This window comes from Chelonoidis abingdonii, chromosome 22, assembly GCF_003597395.2.
Source record: "Chelonoidis abingdonii isolate Lonesome George chromosome 22, CheloAbing_2.0, whole genome shotgun sequence".
NCBI classification, from domain to species: Eukaryota; Metazoa; Chordata; order Testudines; family Testudinidae; genus Chelonoidis; species Chelonoidis abingdonii.
The window spans coordinates 3,360,504-3,381,871 of NC_133790.1; the positions used below are offsets into that span (position 1 = coordinate 3,360,504).

Genomic DNA, 21,368 nt, shown 5'->3' on the forward strand with positions numbered 1-21,368 from the left:
AGAAAGTGGCAAAGTAGGGAAGGAGAGGGAGTTCTGGACAGGATTGAAAAAAATCAGACAAGTGCTAGAAATTGTGTCATTGTGAGAGTGGCCCCAGCAGGTGCTAAAATAATGTCACAATCAATTCAGAAGTGCAGGCACCGCTAGTGTTCATCCCCTCTTTCCAGCCAGTCCCGGGCCCAGTCGTTTCCTAGTAAGATTCTGTCCCAGCACTCCAACCCTCCTGATCCCAGCTCCTGTCTCAGTCTCCTCCACGCATTCCACTTGAGGGTGTTTTCTTCACTGGGCACCCCAGCAAGAGAGAGTCTCCTTGGTCTCAGCTCTTGGGTACAGGCCCACTGCAGTCACTGGTGGAAGTAAATGCAGTGAAAGTCCTGCTTAATTCCTTTAGCCCAAGGATAGAGCAATCAAGCACACTCAGTGCAGAGAATGTAGCTGCTAATTAACGACAAACTTCTACTGTGTATGTAGGAATTGCAGTTTTTTCAGATCCTTATAACCTGGGCAAATTTGGCCAGCTTTTGCCGGGAGCAGCAAGTATCACAGCCCAAGCCTCCATCCCTGCTCCAGAGCATGGCAGCGGTAGAGTTTCTCAGTTAAATGATTTTAACAGTTTTACCAACATTTCCCCCCACCCATGAGCTTGGTTCTCAAAAAGCAATGAAGCTTAAAAAATAAAACAGTAATTTGGCCTGAGGCAGACACCAGGCATGGTAAGCTTCAGTTCAAATGGTCACAGTTGTACAGCAACTGAAAACAGCATTTTATAATGGAAAGTATTCAGCAACCTGACCTTTGGTTGTTGGTGCCAGCTCTGCCTAGAATAAAATTTATGCGCTTAACAAAGAATTGTTATTATTCCACCAGCTTCCACTCTCATTTGGGAGGATTCTTCAGTGAATAGGAAGCAAATATACATTTCGTTTACGGTGACCAAAGCACAAAAAATAAATTGCTGGGGGGGGAAGGTGGGTTTGAGATCTTGTTTTTCTATTAGTAATCAGAACGCCAGACAAATGCTCTTAAAGGGAGCAATGCTCTTTATTTCCACGAGGAAAAAAAACTGAATTCTTTTATCTGTTATTTCACAACTTGTCAAAACACTAACGAAAGGCTTTAGTCCCTCAGGTAGGTGTGAAAGTTACAGCAATTCTCTCTTCAAAGAGAGGAGCAATAATTCCAATGTATAGCTGCTTACGGGTAAGCAAGCGACAGTGTTACTGCTAATCCCAAAAACTATTTAGGGATGAAGTCAAAGTTTTATGAAATGCAAGCTGCATAGTCTGAAACAAACATGACACAGATTACACTGGCACAAGTGAGCATACAAGGAATTTTAATCTGATTGCTACATAAACAATAGATGATTATATGGTATAAAATTGAGTTCTAAATTACCTTTTACTGATTATGATCATGTCCATTTTATTGCAAGTTAGACTGGTTAATAGTATGTCACACAGAGCCAGAGGCAGCCCTGTGTTTTGCCTGAGTAACAAATGCAGGATAAGACCACACGTACCATAGGTTTCTTTGCACTTCTGCCAGCTATAAGTAGGAAATATTGCTCAGTAAGATGTTTCACTGCAATAAGGCTTTCCTATGGTTGTACAGTCTGTACTGGAGGAGTGCATTTGACAGTCACAGCATGTATGCTGTGTACATTTACAGAAGTGCAGACAAAAGAACTAAAAATCTATAGTATGAATAAAGACCTGAGAAAACTTGGTAAAAATACACTCCTGTATTGCTAATGATACTATTCCCTAAGAGTGTAATTGTATTGACTTGGTTTGTCTTAAAAATCAATAAAAAGATTTAGATCAAAAATATGTATTCACATGAAGGATTTACATTTGACTTTTAAAAAGCAATATTTATATTTCCCTTTGAGATGGCAGAACTTACTTATAGGCATACATGAAAATTTCACCTAATTTCTCTGCATGTATTCAGCACCCTACCTCCAAATAAGTGTAAATTTCTTTCACAAAAAAAGTAAATTGATCTTTTAAAAAAGCACCTATTTCTATGTATTTTCTTGCTGCCCTCTTTGATTGTGTGAACTAAGCTGGTCTTGAATCACTAGAGAAACCTATATTTGAATGAACAGGTAGTCCCTTTTCAAGGGGGAAAAAAAACTTCTATTAGCTATCTTTTTTGCCCTTGGCCAGAAAGCATTAGTTTAATCTTGAGTGCACCTTTAGCCTGAATTAACTCAAGTTTAAAAATCAACTATATTGATAAGCACGGCTGCATTTGAAATGCTCAGGAACTGAAAAGAGAAAATATCCCTAGTCATGTGCACCTAAACCTAATGGAAACCACTTGCTGGAGTGAAAGACTACTTCACACATTCTCCTCTCTATTTAGAAAAGAAACAGGGACTGGAATTCAATTACTAGGAAAGACTGAACAGATTAATATGCCTTTGGTAGGTAATAAGGAAGTTTCTCTTCTGAACTCTCTATGTATCAGGTTCTCAAATATTGCTGTGCTCCTACATATATAGCCCAGGCAAGGTTTCTAGTTCTTTAATATATTTCTCTCTCTCTTCCCTTTATGAAATTTTTGAACAGGATATGGTCTGGGACCCAAATATAGCTCCTGGAATTCTACCACTGTCTTCACCTTTAATCATGGAGGTAGCAGCCCATAGAAACTACAAGTGTCCGCACACAACACGCCAGGGTACTTGGGTCAAGATAGAGAACTGCATGCCCAGAGCTGTAACATCTCTGGGCCACATCTCTCTGTTAAAGGTGACAATTAAAAGGTGGCTAGGACATCCTCTACTTATGCAACCCAAGAGTGGTCCCCAGGCTCCTAGCTACTGCAGCCCTCAGTGTCACATACACTGAGGCACCCCACTTTTAGAGGTTTGAAGGAGGAGTCTATTTTTCTGTGAGAGAGCGCTGCAAAGCTTGTTGAAATTCTTCCTCCTCCTCTTCACGACGCCGTTTCTCCTGCTCCTGCTGCTCTCTGACAGACAACTCCATGGCAAGCTGCAAGTCTTTATCAAAACTGGAAGACTCATTTGGAGTGCTAACATGAGGAGTACTTGAACTCATAATATAGCTCTCCTGAAGTGCCCTGGTGAGAGAGAAACACAGTTTCAAGAGCTGAGAGGTACATACCCCATTTGACTTCATTTTCTTCCTATCAGTTTTTGAGCAAGGTCTCCAAGAGACTCTCCAACTGCCAGATAGCCTCCCTTTCCTGAAGGGGAAGAATGCAATCCCCAGGACAGCTACAGAGAGGATTGTGTTCTAGGAAGTAGTCACGCAGTTTCCAAACATGAAATCCATTTTTCTCTGAAAGTTTCTGAGAGCCCGCTATCAAAGATCTGCTCCCTAATGGTTGTTTTCAGCAGCCTCTAAACGTGCACTCACCTAGTTTATAAGCACAACCTTCTGCATGTACAAAGCTGATACTGAGATGATATTCTTTATGTATACACAAATGCTTGTTTGCATCTGCAAGAAGAAGAATCTAAGATACTGCAGCCTATTTTCAGAGGGCCATTAAAAATTTGCTCCTAAATTTGTAACAACAGGTAACTTAAGTTTGGCAAAAACAAAAATTCTCAAGTGTCCAGGGTGTGGTAAATAAGTGTGAGGACACTTGTTAGAGGGGTGACATTAGCAGCTGTTGCAGGAGAAAAAGAGAATCTTCAATTCTGGTCTAGTTAGATAAAGGATCTTTTGTTCTGAGGGTGCTCAAGGGCTGGTCAAAAAAATCAAAACTCCAATCCTTAGACTTAGCTAGCAAGGCCATATTCTACTATACAAGGAGAACAAGGAGTTTGATGGCACCTTAAAAATTAACAGATTTATTTGGGCATACGCTTTCATGGGTAAAAAACCTCACTTTTTCTTGAAAGCTTATGCCCAAATTAGTTAGTCTTTGAGGTGCCATCGGACTCTTTGTTGTTTTTGTGGATACAGACTAATACGGCTATCCCAATACTATACAAGGAGACTTGTTTGAGGTTCTTCTTGGAGACTAGTAGTATCACATAGTATGTGATCTGGGCTTCTGTTCTTCTGCTGTGCCTTGCCTTATATGCCCGGGCGCTCTCCTACTTGGCTATACAACGTGCAGCATGCCTGTGAGCTACTGCTGGAGGTATTTACACTCTGGCCCAAAAATTTGGCCTATTGCGTTTAAGAATTTTAGAAAAGTTGAAATTACCTTTGATACTGTATATTAAAGTCCTGTGCATAAGCAACTGCTCCATTGGAATGCATTCCTAAGGCTTCCTGGGGGAAAAGGCCACAGCGATTCAGGAATTAGCAATGCAAGTCATATTTGAAAGTTATTTCTAAGTCAGACATGAATATCTCATTGATATTTGCTGTGACAAGTTTCAAAAACTTTCTGTGTTAAGATTCTTTTGAAAACGGCAGTATTACAGGGATCTGTCATCCATTCCTGTAGAAACTATAAATACCTTGGTATGAGTTTAGAGACGTGTCTTTCTATATACAGCTCATGTTAAAATAAAGAAATATTGCTTTGGTGGATAATAGAAAGCTGAAACAAGAAGCTAATTCTCTATTAGGTGTACAATTACTTTGGTGAACTGGTATTTCATTTTTAAACTAGCCAAGTAAATTTTTCCAAGTCAAAACCAGAACTGAGGTAAAAGGAGACATACTATACTATATCTAGAAAAAGAAAGAACATTGAACAGCTGGCAGTACAGACTTACTTTGTTCCCACTGGACTCCAACAAACTCTGCTGAATAGCAAACTGCATTATTTCATTATCTTCATCTTGCACACGCACGTTCCTACCATCATGTTGAGAGTGATAAGATTTGGGGATTTCAAACACAGACTGGTTGACCTCAAAGCTAGAGGCTGTAGAAGCTAAAAATATAGTTAAAGATATACTGTATTATATGCTTACAGCTTGATAATCCAAAAATCAACTCCCAAAGCCCATTTTCAATTACATAAATAAGCCAAAACAAGACTCCAAGAACATAAGAATGGCTGAACTGGGTCAGACCAATGGTCCATCTAGCCCAATATTCTGTCTTCCAACAGTGGCCAATGCTTCAGGGGGAATGAATACAACAGGGAATCATCAAGTGATCCATCCCCTGTGACCCATTCCCAGCTTCTGGCAAACAGAGGCTAGCGATACCTCAGAGGATAGTTTTGCATTCCTGCTCAATAGCCACTGATAGATAAGTTCATGGAAGATAGATCCATTTCTTTTTTGAACCCTGTTATAATCTTGGCCTTCCGTTCAGACGAACCACCCACAGTATATCCATCCTATGTGAACGGGGTCTGGAGAGGCTTACATAGCAGCCAAGGTACAGGAATAAATAGAACATAGATGAACATGGCGCCAGCAAGTTTTGCAGCAGGGAAAACCGAGATGTGGCACCAAAGAACTAAGCAGCTACATTGAACTTTGATAAGTAAAAACAAAAGAGAGGCAAGTTTGCCAAAAAGTTAAGAAACACGAAGTGCAGCCAACTTATCACTAAGGCTGACGACTCCTAGCAGAAGAGTTTGTCAGCAGCTCACAGGGGAATGCATTATACATCTGCAATGTTGTTTCCCCACTATCGTGCACATCCTCCCCATTGTAGCCCTTTCTATATAAGCATGGAAACAAATCCATCGTTGACAATTTACCATTGTACTTCTCTCATACACAGTATTTGTATAAACGATAAAGGCAAGAACATTAGTCTCCAGTACCCAAAGAGTTAACCTAGAACAGGCAATTGAGTGGGGGTTTTGAAGTGAGAATGGGTTAATCTGATTGGTGAATATTCATTCCAGCCACTTAGATATTTTACTACACATATGGCTTTCCAGATCAGTTACAGTAAGAACTACAACCTACCGTAGTCTCTTCAGTTCAAGCCTGTACAGCCTACAGGTTTGCTTTATTCTATAAAGCCCATTGCTAGCAAGTACACAAACAAAGCCCTTGCATAAACCCACCAGAGCTTTACACCTTCTTACCCAACTCACACTCTGCACCTTCAGCAGTTTGTGAAGAAGTTTCCTCAGCTGTCCTGCAGCCATTAACATTTTCAAATGTAATCCGAGCATTAAGCACATGAAACAAGGGAATTTCTGTAAATGGAAGTAGTACAAGATTTCTGTGAGACACAGCATAGCCATACATTTTTCCACAGTTACAGCAGCAGCAATGGGGTTTTTATACATGCTTAAAGAGATAAATTTCACAGATGTCATGTAGCCGCACAGTGAACTGCACCTCACTTTACCACAGAATAAAATGTCAGTGGTTAGTTTGTCTCATAACTTAGCATTGTGCAAGTGAAGTTTTTAGACATATTATATTCACAGAACAGTCAACCAACCCACCTCCCCGCAATACACCCAGTGCTGATCACTGCCATGCACTCTTCACAGGGATACACCTTGATGCCATTTGGAAGTTGCAGCTAGTGTAGAATGCAGTGGTGGCCCCTTTATTAAGCCACAGCTCTATGAAGAGAGCATATCACACCTTGCTTCTTGCCTGCAGTGGCCACCTCAGTGAAGTTTAAGATGATGATTTTGACCTATAAAGCCCCAATTATTTCAGTCCCAGCTTTGTGCGGAGAGAGGTGGTCTCTTGAGATACTGAAACAGTTGCAGTTATGCAAGCCACTAGTGCTAATAAATGGGACTAGCAATAGTCTTTGCCTTTGGAATTCACTTCCTCGCTTGGTCCTTCAGAGCTTAGATTTAAGGACCATCCAGGTAGATGGTAAGGCTCAGCTGTTTTCCCAGGTTCTCTGACTAGGAGATGCGTAGAGTGACAGGTGGCATTTCTAGGAACTGAACTGCATATTAATGTTTGTCCCTGTTTTTAAACTTTTGTGCTGTGGCTGGAGAACACGAATAGAAACAAAATAGAAATGAAGAAAGAGTCTAAGTCCAAAAGATTGCTGAACAGTGAACAGTACCAATTTTGACTGGAAATCCAGGTGGAAATTCCAAAGTGATGAAGTCTTTAAGTCTAGCAAAATGAGCACTAGCTCTGGCCATCAGATCAATGATTGGAGTGACCTGCTCCATGAGAGAGAGGGGGAATTCTTCACACATCCACAAGGTTGCTTTAAACCTGTAACAGCGAGTTATACACGAGGATATTAGAAGAGTTTTCACTTTTCTACTATACATGTGGCAAAATACACATAGTATTAGGCTGATGACAACACCACTAGGGTTGGAAAATGAATTATATGGCTCCGGTGTATCCTGGGATACATAGCTTCTTTTTGAAGCTGTGGCCTAGCTGAACTATAACCCAGGTAAGCAGTTAGGACCAAGAATAATTACCATCTGAATGGCTTAGAATGGATGCAGTGAAAAGGTGGTGTCAGTCCAGTTTCCAGCAGAGAGATGTGTGCATCACAGAAATCAAACCTCATAACTGTCCCACTTGTTGGAGGTATCAGAGGCTGAAGACGGAATTGCGCACTCGGTCAGACTTGAGGCACAATATGGGAGAAACTAGTGTTGGCACTCTCCACGTTACATCTGGTTTGCTGATAGACTTCAGTCTCCAGAGGCCTCAGACAGACTGGCACCATTCACTTGTATAAAGGGTAGGATTTTACTAAATGGTTCACATTCACCCAACTCTCCTGCATGGGCAGGCCAAGACTGAGTGCTTTTGAAAATGCCACCCTTAATTCAATCCCCACTCCCTGCACAAAGTGAATTGTATTAGACATTTACAATATGATTTCTAAAAGCAAAACACTGGAGGAGAATCAAAGCAGGTAGACCTCAAACAGGAAGAGTTTAAGACAAGCATTTCAAGTTATACATTAACATTTCTCACTTCTGTGTTCTAATAGTGACTTCTTTGGGTCTTCCTATGTCCCTATCTTTCAGATCGAACTTTGGGTCAAAATATTCCTCCAGAGTAATGGCTGTAGGGTTATTCATTGTGGCATACTCTGTTTTGAGGTCCTGTAAAAATAAACAGTACATAATAGGTAGACATCAACCACTTCTACAGAAAGCTTCAGCTGGTATCTCAGATTTTAGTGCAATCTAAGTGACAACTGCATAAAGCAGCACATTTCACCTAAATTGAGAGTCAGCAGTGAAATTAACACACAGATACAGACTAAAAGACAGATCTGTACATTAATATAGTGCTTTTCATGCAGATTGTAGATCTCACAATGCTTTAGGAAGACAGGAGAGTCTACCTACAAAAATGCAGCCAAACTAGACTGGTGTGAGGATTTAATATGTCAAAGTTAGAAACTATGAAGAAGAGCTCTGTGCGGCTCAAGAGCTTATTCCTCTCACCAACAGAAGTTGGTTCTATAAAAGATATGACCTCGCCCACCTTGTCTCTCTAATACCCTGAGACCGACATGGCTACAATTACACTGCATACATAACATAAAGCAGTCCCAGGCTCCGCATTATTCAGAGTAGCCAGTATTATGGCAAGGACTTCAAAATTCCAAGAAGGCCAAGTACCTAAGCAAGATCCTTAGCAAAACCCATGGCAGAGCCATCAGCTGGTAAATCGATTACCTACTCATCTTCAAACCTGTACAGATGTAAAAGCATTTTCTCTTATGCAGGGCTGGTAACATCAATAATTCACACTCTGCATAGAACCCAAGGACACCTCCCATTTCTCAAATGCTCCATGCTATATGCTATATGCTAGCGTGCTGCTGCAGCATTTGTACCCCCTGCCACTTCTTTGTATTGCTGGGTCACCAGTGAAACATCATATCTTCAATCCAAAGCTGCTGCAATTCTGCAAGTTTACAGTTTCAGTACATTTGGTTATTCCAGTCTTCTGGGGTATGTGTGTGTGTGTGTGGGGGGGGTAAGAATAGAAGCCCATGGCAAACCCTCAGAGTCTCATCTCACTCCAGCAGCCCAATTTCCCACTCTTCCTTCCAGATTCCATGACCCCAGCTCCAGTCCTGAGCTTCTTCAAAAGGAAAAGTACAATTACTCTTACAGCAACAGGTGGGGGGGGGGGGGGTTTAAAACTCTCAAGTGTAAGTCTAGAACCCAGTGTTTGAACTAAGTTTCTAGAATTGAAGAAACAGTTTTGATGAAGCTGTAGCATAAGATCCACATAACTCATTCATGTTACTTCTCAACACTGCAGTGACTGCTTTTAAAGTCAGTGACAAGAGAAAAATTTTACTCACCTGCACACCATACTCATGCTCTACAGTACCAAGAAAAGATTCCAGTGGATTTCTGTCAGCTTGAGAAAAAGGGAGGGAGAAGGAATAGGCTCATTAGCAGAGTTAATTAACACAGAAGTGCACATGCATCCATCTCAGGCTCTGTGACAAGGGAAGCCCCAGCTCCATAGTGAAAAGAAGATGGACAGAGCCTTGTTTGCTCTGCTCATTCAATAGGGGACAACAGTGGTGAGGCTGGTTTTCAATGAATCCTTTGCTAGAAAAGCCCAAGATTTAAGAATAAAATAGGGGAAGGGATGATGATTTTAAGGACACTAACATCAGGGGCATCTAAAATTTATCATCGTCCACCATGCCTGTTTCTGGGAGTGTCTGAAAACTGCTGAGAGGCAATTGTTCCCCCCCACAAGATTATGGTCTTGTTTCAACCTTCTACTATAATCTCAATACGCACCCCAGAATTAAGAGTACAAAAATAATGCAGACATCTTATAGTTTTAACCCAGGTAAAAAGAACAGCTATGAAATGAAAGTACAGAGGCTTTCACGGCAGAGAATATGCAGGGACAGAAAATGAAACCATGGGGAAGGGTACCAGTTTTTGAGGCTTTACAGGAAACTCTGACACTAATTTTCAAACATGTTTTCCCAATAAATAGAATCAAAACTACAGAGAATCATTCACACTTACATTAGAACTTCAGAGAGCCAAGTAATAATCCACCTCAAGTATACAGCAATTGGAATTAGCCTCAGCGGGTTCAGAGGCAAGTGAGAGTAACCTGCCTGGTTACTCTTCACCAGGCATGAGTTGTGCACAAAGGTTATGTCCTGCCTCTTTGTACAAAGATCTTAACAAAATGTTCTATTTAGTTTCTGATAACCTATGGGAAGTTACCTTTATATCTTTTTTTCTCTTCTTCTGTCAAGTGTTCTGTTCGGATTTTTGTGACTACATTCACATTGTTTGCCGTATAGACCTTTAAAAAGGATATTATCATCATCATCATCATCATCTGTATTACTGTCTTGCCTAGGGGTTCCAGTCATAGACCAGGGCCCACTGACAACTATTAAGGATAAGAAAAACAGCATCTTTAAAGATACCCAAGCAACAAATTCAAAAAGTTAAACCAAGAGGCAGAGGAAAGAGGAGGAACAAAAATCTGTCTACCTTTAACATATCAGAAATCAGTAAAACACGATTGTGTGATCTATTCATCTCATTTTTCCATGAAGTGCTGAAAATGTTACAAATATGTATTGTTATGTCATTACGTTGACAGAGTCCCATGCTAATACTGAGCTAGACAGCCATCTGCTGGGCAAGCTGCTAGAATCAATGTAAAAATATCTATCCAAGAATCCATTAACAAAGGAAAACTAGCTAGCATGAGTCATCATTTAGGTCCAATCCTACAGCAGCAAAAGTCAAAGGAGTTTTGCCACTGATTCCAGTGAGAACTGGGTCAGGCCCTTCCAGAGACTCTTGGGAAAAGATTCAGGTGCTTGCAGACAAATTTCCTGTTAATGAAGTTGGTTCCAGCTGAAAGATTGGATGGGCACTTTAAACTGAGGAAGTGTAGAATCCCCCATTTGTGTGTTAATTTTGAGGGAGGAGGGACAGGGAAGAGAAGATAAGTAGAAAGAGAGCACAGCTTCTGCAGATGGAATTATGCAACAACTAGAAGGAACTCCAGCTGTCATGGGTGCATGCTCATATTTAGGAGTGGTTCCGCAGCAGCGATATGATTCAATCCTTGTTGGTTTGACCCTAAGCAACCAGAGGGGCGAGAAGGTTCCATTTACAGTACCAATTTTTTGACCATTCCAGAGCTTCAAATGAATTCAGTTACACATGGGTCGATCGCACAGGTTTAAGCCACTACACTTTAATCAAAACAAACCAACCAACCAACCCCCCACCTCATTAAAAGAACAATAAGTCTGCAAAGACCTACACTCATAAGTCAAGAAACGCCAGAACCTTAAATTGGCCCTCTTGAGCATCTACATTATGTAACAATTTAATTACATGGTCACATACCACCTGGGATGGACAGTGCTCATTGAATGAGAGGCTATTCATTGTTTATTTTAATCCTTATTTAATGTACAGTAAATAATGCAGTCGACTATATACCATCCAAATCCTTCACCAAACAAAGGTAAATTAGAATTTCTTCATAGGTTTTCCATGGTGCTCTCATTGCAGTATCTTAGTTCTTTACAAAGATTAATGAATTTATCTTAACCACCCTGTGACCTGAGTGGGCATTATCCCCATTTTACACATGGGGATCTAAAGCACAGGGCAATTAAGGTCGGAAACATCAACAAATTTTGAGTGCCCAATTTGACAGGTCAAGGACCTGATTTTTTAGAGTACTTAGAGAGTGCTATGTTCAGAGTACCTCTCCCACTGACCTCAGTTGCAGTTTTGAGTTCTCTGCTCTTTTGCAGAAATAAAAAACAAACGAAAACTAAATAAAACCTCTGGATATCAAGATAGGCACTTGAAAATGAGGAACAGTTAGTGACTACCAGTGAAAAAGTTTGTTTACTTGACTTGCCACGTGATGCTGAGGACTCTGTGACAGAAGCAGGGATAGAATCCAATTCTCTAGAGTGGCGTTCAACTGCTTTAGCCATTTTTTCTCTTCCTGCAGTTCCCTGCCCTCATTCACCAGAATCCTCTTTTAACTTCAGCAAGAGATAAAGCAGAGATCGTATAGATTCTGTTCTACACAGGTTCTTCTACCATGCTCATCACCATAGTATCTGAATGCCTTCTGCAATGTGACTAATAATAGGCACATAACTGGTCCCTCATCCTCTCCCCAAAGGAAGGTGTGTGTGCAGCAGACGACTGTGTTTGGAATTTTATAATACACACCCCTACTGATATATTTATTTTAGAGAAGGCAAGGTCAAAGTAGTACACTTGCACTGAAAATGAAAGGTGGTGAGATCTGGATTGTCCTTCATTTCTGGGAGAGTTCATTCCACAGTCTTGGGGCAATCCCAAGAAAGCTCTGTCTACTGCACAGATGCACTTTACTCTTATGGTAGAAAGTTATACTGTGCCAGAGGAGGGGAGTTGTCAACCATGCTCTTCATCCCAGAGCTTGAGTTATCTTTTAGAGACCACTGCGTACCCTGAAAATAAGGACCAAGACCTTAAACTTGACTCAATATTTTCTAGGAAGCTAACATCAGAAGCTGAGGATGGGTCTGATGTGTTCACAGTGTTGCTGAGAAGACATGATGCAGTGTTCTATACCAACCAGAGTTTCCTAAGCACTGAAGGCTTCACGTGCAGGAAACAGTCCAAATGGCTGTAGTCCAAATGAGGTGACAAAAGCATAAATAATGAGGCCAGGTCACTGTCCACCAGACTCCGAGCCAATGGGAAATGGTAGAAACAGTTACTTGCATATGCTGCAATGAGAGAACTTCACATCAGTGATGAATTCGGGAGTCTCCTAAGCTAGAAGACAGAATTGACCAATTGTGGGTATGTACCTTCAAACAAAAAATGACTGCACCAGGGCTGTGAATCATTCAAAATGCCTTCCTCTGCCCACCAGCACAGCTTCTGTCTTGCTTCTGTTCAGCTTCAGCCAGCTGTTCTTTGTCCTTGGATTTCACCCAAGCCCTAGACAGTCTTTGTGGCACATGGTGAAGGAAAGGTAGAGCTCCATTATCCGCATATTGGTGGCACTGGAGTCCATGTTGCCTTACCGGCTCACCTAATGGCTGCGTGTAGATGATGAATAGGACTGGAGAGAGAATTGATCCTTGTGCAGCTCCAAAAGGGACAGGTCAGTTTCCCATCACTACTCAAAGGATGCATCCCTCCAGGAAGAACTTTAACCATTTTAAACACATTACATTGACTGCTACCACCTTTCTCAGGAGAGACAATAGTATCTTTATATGGTCAACAGCAGTGAATGCTGCAGAGAAGTCCAGATGAGAGTCAACATTTCAACAGTGAATGAGACATGATAGGTGGAGTGGGCATGGGATGGAAAAGGGCTTTGAAAGTGAAGACAAGTAGCTTACATTTGATGCCAGAGAGAAGGAAAGCTAGTGGAGGGATGCAAATAGATGGGGGCAAGTTGGTCAAGGTGAAGACTGGGAAATTATCTTTGCAGCAAGATTCTGAACGGATATGTGTAGGGCAAGACTGCCTTTGCCAAGAAGAGAAACAAGGATTTTCTATTAACAGCAGATCATGCATTATTCCTGATTCATTCCCAGAGCACAGTCCACCCTGCATACTGGATCTTGCAGAAAATAAATGTGATCATGTAATTTTAGACTAATCATCATGCATATGCACAAAGACAAATTAGGGATGCAGAGGCCTTACCTATGGCATCTCCTAAATTATGAGTGCTTGACTTTGCAACCTTAATGTTTTTAATACAATTTCAATTTTGTGAAAGCTTAAGATGGAGGGGGAGGGAAAGAAGAGATTCAATCATATTTAAATATATTGACCCTCCATATTGGTCATCAGCAGAGTTGAGATCTTCAGCTCAAGTAGTGGAAGACTCTGCTATGGATCTACTGCAGTCACTGGAGCAGAAGAAGGTTGTTATCTTCTCCTAGACCTGCCACTAGAGCGGATGGAGACACTTTGCTAGCGGGTTTTACAGCTACTTGACAAAGGAATGTAGATATGCAGAAACAATGAACTCAATTCTAAGATCTGGAGAAAGCATTCTCTAGTGCTTATACCATTCTGCCTCTCTCCCCAGCAGCCTCTCTCTGTCTGCTTTTGCCCCTACCCCCATCTCCTGAGCTCCTGCCCCTTTATCTGCTACAATCTCCATGGTGCCTGTCATCTCATGTTCCCCTCCACCCCCGGACACCCCTCTTGCTATTTGGTACTCTCTCCAAGACTTGTCACTCCCAAAACAGATCTGGTGGCAAAACCAGAGAAGTTACAGATACCAAAGTAAGCTATAAAAATCCAAGATACACAGGGCATACAGAAGATCACAATTCTAATTCAATTAATTAGCTAGGAGATATCATAGTTGTAAAGAACTGGGTTTTACCTTTGCTTCATAACCATTAACACCTTCTGCTTTCTCTGTCCTCCATACCCAAAATCCAGAAGTATTTCTGATAAAGAGTAAGCATCACAATTATCTATGCATTTGCAGTTTATATTTAGTCCCGGGCCGCTGTTTTCCCTACCAACATTTCACCTGAATAGTGTTTTGAGAGGTACCAAGAGTAACAGCTCTAGAGAAAAGGTGCAGCAATAACATAAGCTGTCCCTGCAAACACCAACACAGGACTCAGTATTTTAACTTCTGTTCACATTCAGACTTTGCCTTAACTGCAGAGACCAATGAACCATGATTTTAGTTTGTGATGTGAATGCCTGACCAGCTAGGAATTGGGAGTTTCTGGAAACCATTGCATCATTTCTATCACTATTAACTTGCTGAGCTTTATTTCAACTAGCAACATGTAGCTGAGAGTTGGGGGACCTGGACTGATAAGAGCTGAAGAAATATTTATCTAGGAAACGTCGGGTAATGTTTTTAAACGCTCCTAAGTCCCATTTTCAAAATGAATTTAGAAACTTAGGAACTTAAGTCCCATTGAGAGTCAGTGAATCTTAGAACTTGAAAACTTTAACATTTACCCCTTAAGTACATCTCAGTATTCAAGGGAAAAACAAAAACAAACCCAAAACAACCTTTACACATCTAGTGGAATCAATTAGTGAGCTTTGATAGCTGCTGTCCCTCAATGGCTATAATTCTGCATCCATGTTTTGACAAACTCTTCTTCCTTGCAGTAAAAAACCAAACCAAAACCCACATCTTCCAGCAGTTATAACAACTGCTTTATAGCACCCAAAAAATGTGCAGCACAACAGAGATGCTTTCTAGAGAAAGCAAGCTCCTTTGACCATGCAGATTAAACGTCAGATAAACTAATGTAACAAAAGGAGGAATACGGTTACAAGTAGTTCGCTGTATTCTCTAATTGATAACATTTAGAGATATTCTTATAGACTTATATGATTAAACTAAAGCCAGAGTAGAACGAATAAGTCAAAAAAAGCTGTAAACCCTACTACTGGTTTTTCAATACTGCACATATGCTTCACAAAACAAGCAGGAAGCACAGATATATATCTGAAATCAGAAGACATAACCCTTGCCTCACTAATATGGGAAACCATATCTTATGGTGCAAATGGACTTCACACCAAATGGAAATTGTTTGCCAGACAAGAAGTAATGAACTGAGATGTTATAAAGTGTCTATATAGAACAAAATATGCAGTTATTGTAACATCCCATATTATTTTTAAGATACATATTACAAGACTTAAAAAATACATTGCAAGTATAGTAATCTTGCATATTTCATATCTGGAGGATTTATTCATTAAGAGAAGCTTAAATACCTTACCTTTCAAACGCAATATTTTTAGTATCAAGGCATGTATTAATAATTGGAGACGTAAGGCGTCTTTCCACCTCCTTTCTTTCTGGCGTCACAGAGCCCAAAGTCAGACGCTTCATTTGTTGAGAGATTTCAAAACGCTCTGTTGTGACAACTTTGTCATCATGATTTATCTCAATTAGTTCTGCCCAGCCTCCTGTATCTGTTGAAAGGATATATTTTATGGACTACAGACTTCAGAACAAACCTTCAGGATGAAGAGCTGACCAAGACACACACTATAGACTAAAATGAGGATTAAAGCTGCCTTGCAGTTTTAATCACTCACTTACCTAGGGCAAGTTACTAGACACCAATATGGTAGGGATGTGCAAGCAGATTGTGTGCCTGCCCAAGTCATTTTTGTGATAATTTTACAAAATGGAATCAAGAGACTCTAATAATGAAGCTTCAGGCCTCCAAAAAGAAAAAACACAGTGGATTTCTTTTTTGTTTTTGTTGAGAGTGGGAGAGAAGGGTAAAGTCAAGTTCTAGAGATTCATATTTGCTCCAGAAGATTTTTCTTAACAGAAAGTCCAATCACTTCTGCTTAGCCCAGTAACCTGATAGCCCAGAAAATGCACTTCCCAGCACAAATAAGTCTGTGAAAGCATGCAAAAATAAAGCTTATAATTACGTGGGTTCTTTTAGTAACACTAGGAATCTGTCAGGATAGTTTGCGTACTAATTGATGATCAATGAATCAAATGTACTAAAGCATTTACCTTCTCCCTTGAAAATTAAGCTACGTTTCCCTCGTTCCCAGCTCATATTTTCAAAGCCCAATAATGTGATATCAACGCGTAACTTAGCTCCGCTTTTCCAGATGCGACAGGTATCATTTGGACACACTCTGGAAACAAGTGGAACTATAAAAGAAACAATGACACACACAGATGCAAAATATAAAAATCCTCTACAGAGAGGACAAATGTAGGAAGACTAAACACAACCAGAAGTTATGTGCTTGGTGAAAATGTTTATGGCCTGCATAACACAGACCATAAAGTAGATGATTATAATGTTCCGTTCTAGCCTTAAACCTATGAATCAATGTCTAGATAACAAAGAACAGAGAGATTATCAGGACTGATTCTTGATTTATTGATTAACACAATAGGGAAATGAAACACGAGAACAGACCAATGGCCTGATGTAATTTTGTATCCTGCCTCATGCAATGGCTAAATATGCAGTGGTTTGGAGAAAGTCAAATCACCTGTAATGCTATTTTGCAGCGTAAAGAAACAAGTTTCCTGAATATTTTATGTCTTGATGTATAATGTTTGTGCAGCTGTCTTAACTTATATGTCTCCCATAAATCAGGATGGCCTCAGAAAAATCTTCAGCATAGTACTCCTTTTAAAAAAAAAAAAACTTAAACAAGAGATATTTGAAGGAAGGGTATAGTGTGTGCAGTGGCCTAAGGTGGTCAGAAGGAATCTTCAAGACTTCAGAGACTTTTTGGGTTGAAGGAAAAAAATATGGGTTGGGAGAGAGTAAGGGCTTGACAATTGTGTTTTCTTTGCAAACATACTTTTTATTTCAGCAATTTTTTAAACTTAGAGGTAAGAAAGATGCAAAAAATCCCCCCCAAAACCAAACTTACCCCAGCTAGTGAATTCCCATTTCATTTCCACATAAAAATCAGAAGTCTAGTGTAGAAACAAAGTATTCAAATGAACCACCAAGGGAGAGAACACTAGATTAATATTCAGTACAGCATGTCAAATGTACATTTTAGAAACAAGCGAAAGTAGAGGTTTTGAGATGCTCCTGATAGAAAGCACAATGAAACCAACAAGTATGAATTTTACATGTGCTGATATTTGTCATTTAATTTAAATTAATGGGCACAGAGTGTAACACTGTTCTGCAACAGTCTAATGCTATCATTGTTTTCTACTGAATTACTCTTCATTTGTTATTCTACTACAAAAGCACATAACTCTCAGCCTTTGACGTAGGAAGAATAAGCATCCTCCTCCAAGACCTGAGATCATTAATAAAAACAGAGAAAACTCCATGGTCTCCCACATATTTATGTAGAGCTGATAGGCACAATTTTGAACTGAATAATGCATCATCCTGACTTTAAAGTTGCCAATTTAAGTTAACTAGAACCAAACTAACAATTCATCCAGCTGCAACTGACCAGCATGACATTCAGGTCTCACTAAGCATTTACCTCATTAATTTTTTGGAGTAATTCAGGAACCCCTCCAAGTGTTGCAGACGTTTGGTGGTAGTCGCGATGCTGCAGTATCAGGTATGCCATCTCTGGGTCTCCTGTGCTTACAGCCTCATGTAAAACTGCAAGAAACCCAAACACAGGCAAGGTTTAATATTAACAAAAGCAAAGTGAACGCTGCAGCCACATCCCACAGTCCTAACGTGACATTTGTAGAGACAGATTTTAGACTCTCAATGTTTAAGGTGAAAACGATTAAGTGCCTGTGAGCTGATCTCTTACCTGTCCATCCCTGTGCATTCTCTTTGGTAACATCTGCCTTGTGTCGAAGAAGGACTTTGGCAGACTCTATGTATCCCAAGGAAACAGCGAGGTGCAGCAAGGTCCGACCCCGTGGGTCACGCTGATCGACATCCTGTTGAGTAATCAAGAGTTAGTGCAGCTTCAGCATTAGCTATCAAATGTAAAATCAGAACACATTTAAGAAAGTTAAAACAAACATTTTCAGCAATAAGCTGTAATCACTCAATATGTATTGCTACCGAACAGTTTGTTGCTTGGAACTACTTATCCTACATGACTTGCTTTGATACTGCTACTGAATTGCTTTCTTAAAAGCCTGATCCTACTGCCCTACTGAAGTCAAACAGGAGTAGAATTGGGCACCACAGAAGTGATTGTGAGTAAGGGAGGTATGTGTCAGCATGACAGGAAAAGGAGAGAAACAAAAACAAAAACATTCTAGATTATTCCTGACCCCTCCCCCCCACTTCTTTATGAACAGTTTCTTTTAGGAGGAGTAGACAGTGCTCCATTCTTTTTATTTTGTAGCATGGGCAGTCACCAGTTAAATGGCCACTGGAGGGTATAATGGAAGATATCCAACATGTTGGAATCAGCAAAAAAATTTAAGAGCAGGTGACAGTTTACAATGCACATTTGTAATTTTTTGGTGAGAATATGGACGAACATGACAATTAAAAAAGCATCTATTTGACTGACACACAGAACAATGGAGAGTGAGTGCATTCTCTACAAGTCACTAAGAAATGGAACTACACAAGGCACAAATATCCAAAACATGCAAGCACAACATACTCATACCTTACATATATTTTTCACTACTAGCTTTAGAGATTTGAAACAGAAGAGCATCTATAACTAAAGGAAAATGGGAAAAGTCAAGAGTGGGCTCAGAAAAGAAAGTTATTACATAACTTAACGTGGTTATTTGACAGCATTATGTTTAAAACACCAACTAGGGAACATAAAGGAATCTGAATTAAACCATCCTCATCTCATTGCTGCAGCTCATATGCTCTTCAATCCTACTTTCTCCAAACTGCAATGCCTATTGCAGTGACCAAAATATAAAGAACTTTGGAACTGTCTTATCTCAATTTCTTTGCTACGATTATCCTGTAGCTGTACATTATAGCCATTTATCATTTCATATGCTGACTATATCCAGCTAGAGTTTCTTTCAATCCCTCAAACCCTATCAAAGCACCTCTGCCACACACAGCAAGCAGTTTGTCCTGAAGATGTAAGAGGAAGTGTACTCCCAGAATGCCTTTTAAAACTTTCACTTAAGAGAGATGTTTCTACGCTTGATGGAATATGTCTTTCCAACCCTTCATATGTTGCCTATCTTCTTGTATTATAAGCTCTTTGGGACAGGGAACAGGACTACAGTGTGCACAAACAGGGCTTTATGCATTATGGGTGATGCCAGAATACAGATAATAAAAATAAACTGAGGCAGTAAAATCATATTTGTTGTTACAAGTGTTTATTTTAATACTGCTAAAACCTTAAAGGAGAGAGATGAACACCCCAGCCAAAGGTTCAATAATATCTATAGAAAATCCCTTGGTACAGACTGAAGATTATATGAATTAGAGACAGTAACAGCATTCCAAGATTCTCAAGAAACAACACAGGTATGCTTTAAGGCAATACTAGTGTTTCATAGTGTACAGGTGGAGTTGTGGATGACCATCAGGATTTGTGTCAGAAGGTAGCATTAGCTGATGAGTTCAGAACACACACTCACTACCTCGGGCACAAAAAAAGCAAATAGGCTATGCTTCTACCAGTGTGTACCCTGCACTACTGAACCTCAAAGTTCAATCTGTGTATTCCTAAAGCAGCTATAACCATAGTACCTGAGTTATACTAGCATGTTTGTTGCTTGGCATTTGATGCAGATTTTTGAATGTTTCTCCTACTGCCTTTCTTTTAACTCTGGTACTTTCTTCACAGCTCTTGGCTGACTACCGGATTTTTGTGTTCTCTGTTCTACAGTGAGCCATGATGATCAGCTATTTTCTACCACAGTTGTGGTTCTATATTCTAGAAAGTGCAAAGCTGCTGGGCTCCTATGTTCTAAGGCAGTCAGTGAAGCTCAGAGGACTACACTTGAAATAAGCCCTCTGTGTTTTAACAAGGAAGGAAATTACTGCATTGACAATCTTTGCAAAGCAGTAATCTTAACACCAGATCAGTACTGGGGGAGGAAAGATAATGGCTCAACACAATATAAAGAAAGAAAAAAAAAAAACCCTCAATTTTCAGTGAACTGTTGGCTCCCTGAGGGTGCCATTCTGATTTTAAAAGAATCAATTTGTGTTTCATCTTCAGCAGTAGCTGACACCCCTACTGTGTGTTGGTTTCCTCCTCCCCCCCCCCCCCCCACTAGGTGGTACTTATCTGCTGCTTTTCTGGCAAAAAGCATTAGTGCCTGTCACATCTGCCTGTCTTTTGGCCCTGATTCAAATGATTTCTAACATTTTCCTGACAGCTACAGAGTTTTTTACAATCCATTTGTATCTTTCTCAATGCCTTGAATCTGGCTATATTGAAAAACAGTCAAATATTTAATATGCAGAAGTTGCATGACAAAGGGTATAATCTCTGTGCCTTCCTGAGGTGATCCCCTTTTAATCACAAAGAGCTGTAAAAAACAAAAACAAAAACAAAAATAACCCCCTAATAAGTTTAACAAAGAGAAACTTAACTAAGATATAAAGTTACTTTCTAAGTCCTCATATCACGGAAAATGCATATAAATGATCTATTATCTTGATCTAATTATCAGTCCATCATGTCCTGTATTGTGCCTTGGGCAGTTTCTGAGGAGGACAATCCCTATCTCTACAAGAAGTCACTGCACCACATGTTGGTCTGGTGCCCATTTTACCTTGCCTTCCAGCTCTTTATCCAGCTGTCTGTAGTCATTATTCCAGACTAAGACGTGAAGAGGAAACTTGCTACGAGCCTCGCATGGAGAGCTCATCTTGCCAGGTAATAGAGGGCTCAACCCTCCCTGGGGGGCGGGGGAGAGTGCCTGCCCACTCTGATCTCCTTCTCTTTGTTTCTCACAGGGCCCTTACCAAGCCCCTCAGCCCTAGCCCCACAAGACTCTCTCCCCCTCCCAACAGGCTCCAGCCACCAGCCCCCTCTGCCCCCCAACAGGCTCCCAGCCCCCTCACCTTCTGCCCCCCAAC

At 40.4% G+C, this 21,368-nt stretch overlaps 1 protein-coding gene across 4 annotated transcripts; it reads right to left on the reverse strand.

The window, feature by feature from the left end:
* Positions 1-1,022: 1,022 nt before the first annotated feature.
* ANKRD13A (ankyrin repeat domain 13A) lies at positions 1,023-21,287 on the reverse strand. 4 transcript variants are annotated; one of them, XM_032805456.2, is made up of 15 exons: positions 21,062-21,287; positions 18,142-18,274; positions 17,857-17,981; positions 17,278-17,323; positions 16,394-16,537; positions 15,636-15,831; positions 14,258-14,324; positions 10,084-10,165; positions 9,186-9,244; positions 7,835-7,965; positions 6,951-7,108; positions 6,004-6,108; positions 4,715-4,875; positions 4,195-4,262; positions 1,023-3,093 (listed from the first exon to the last, which is right to left on the reverse strand). In XM_032805456.2, the coding sequence occupies exons 1-15, from the start codon at positions 21,155-21,157 to the stop codon at positions 2,895-2,897; spliced, it is 1,770 nt and encodes a 589-aa protein (XP_032661347.1). In that variant the 5' UTR covers positions 21,158-21,287; the 3' UTR covers positions 1,023-2,894. The 4 variants fall into 4 exon arrangements, with proteins under 4 accessions (XP_032661347.1, XP_032661346.1, XP_032661348.1 ...); XM_032805455.2 differs by having other exon boundaries at positions 5,995-6,108; XM_032805457.1 differs by lacking the exon at positions 21,062-21,287 and adding an exon at positions 18,964-19,029 and having other exon boundaries at positions 5,995-6,108.
* Positions 21,288-21,368: the final 81 nt, after the last annotated feature.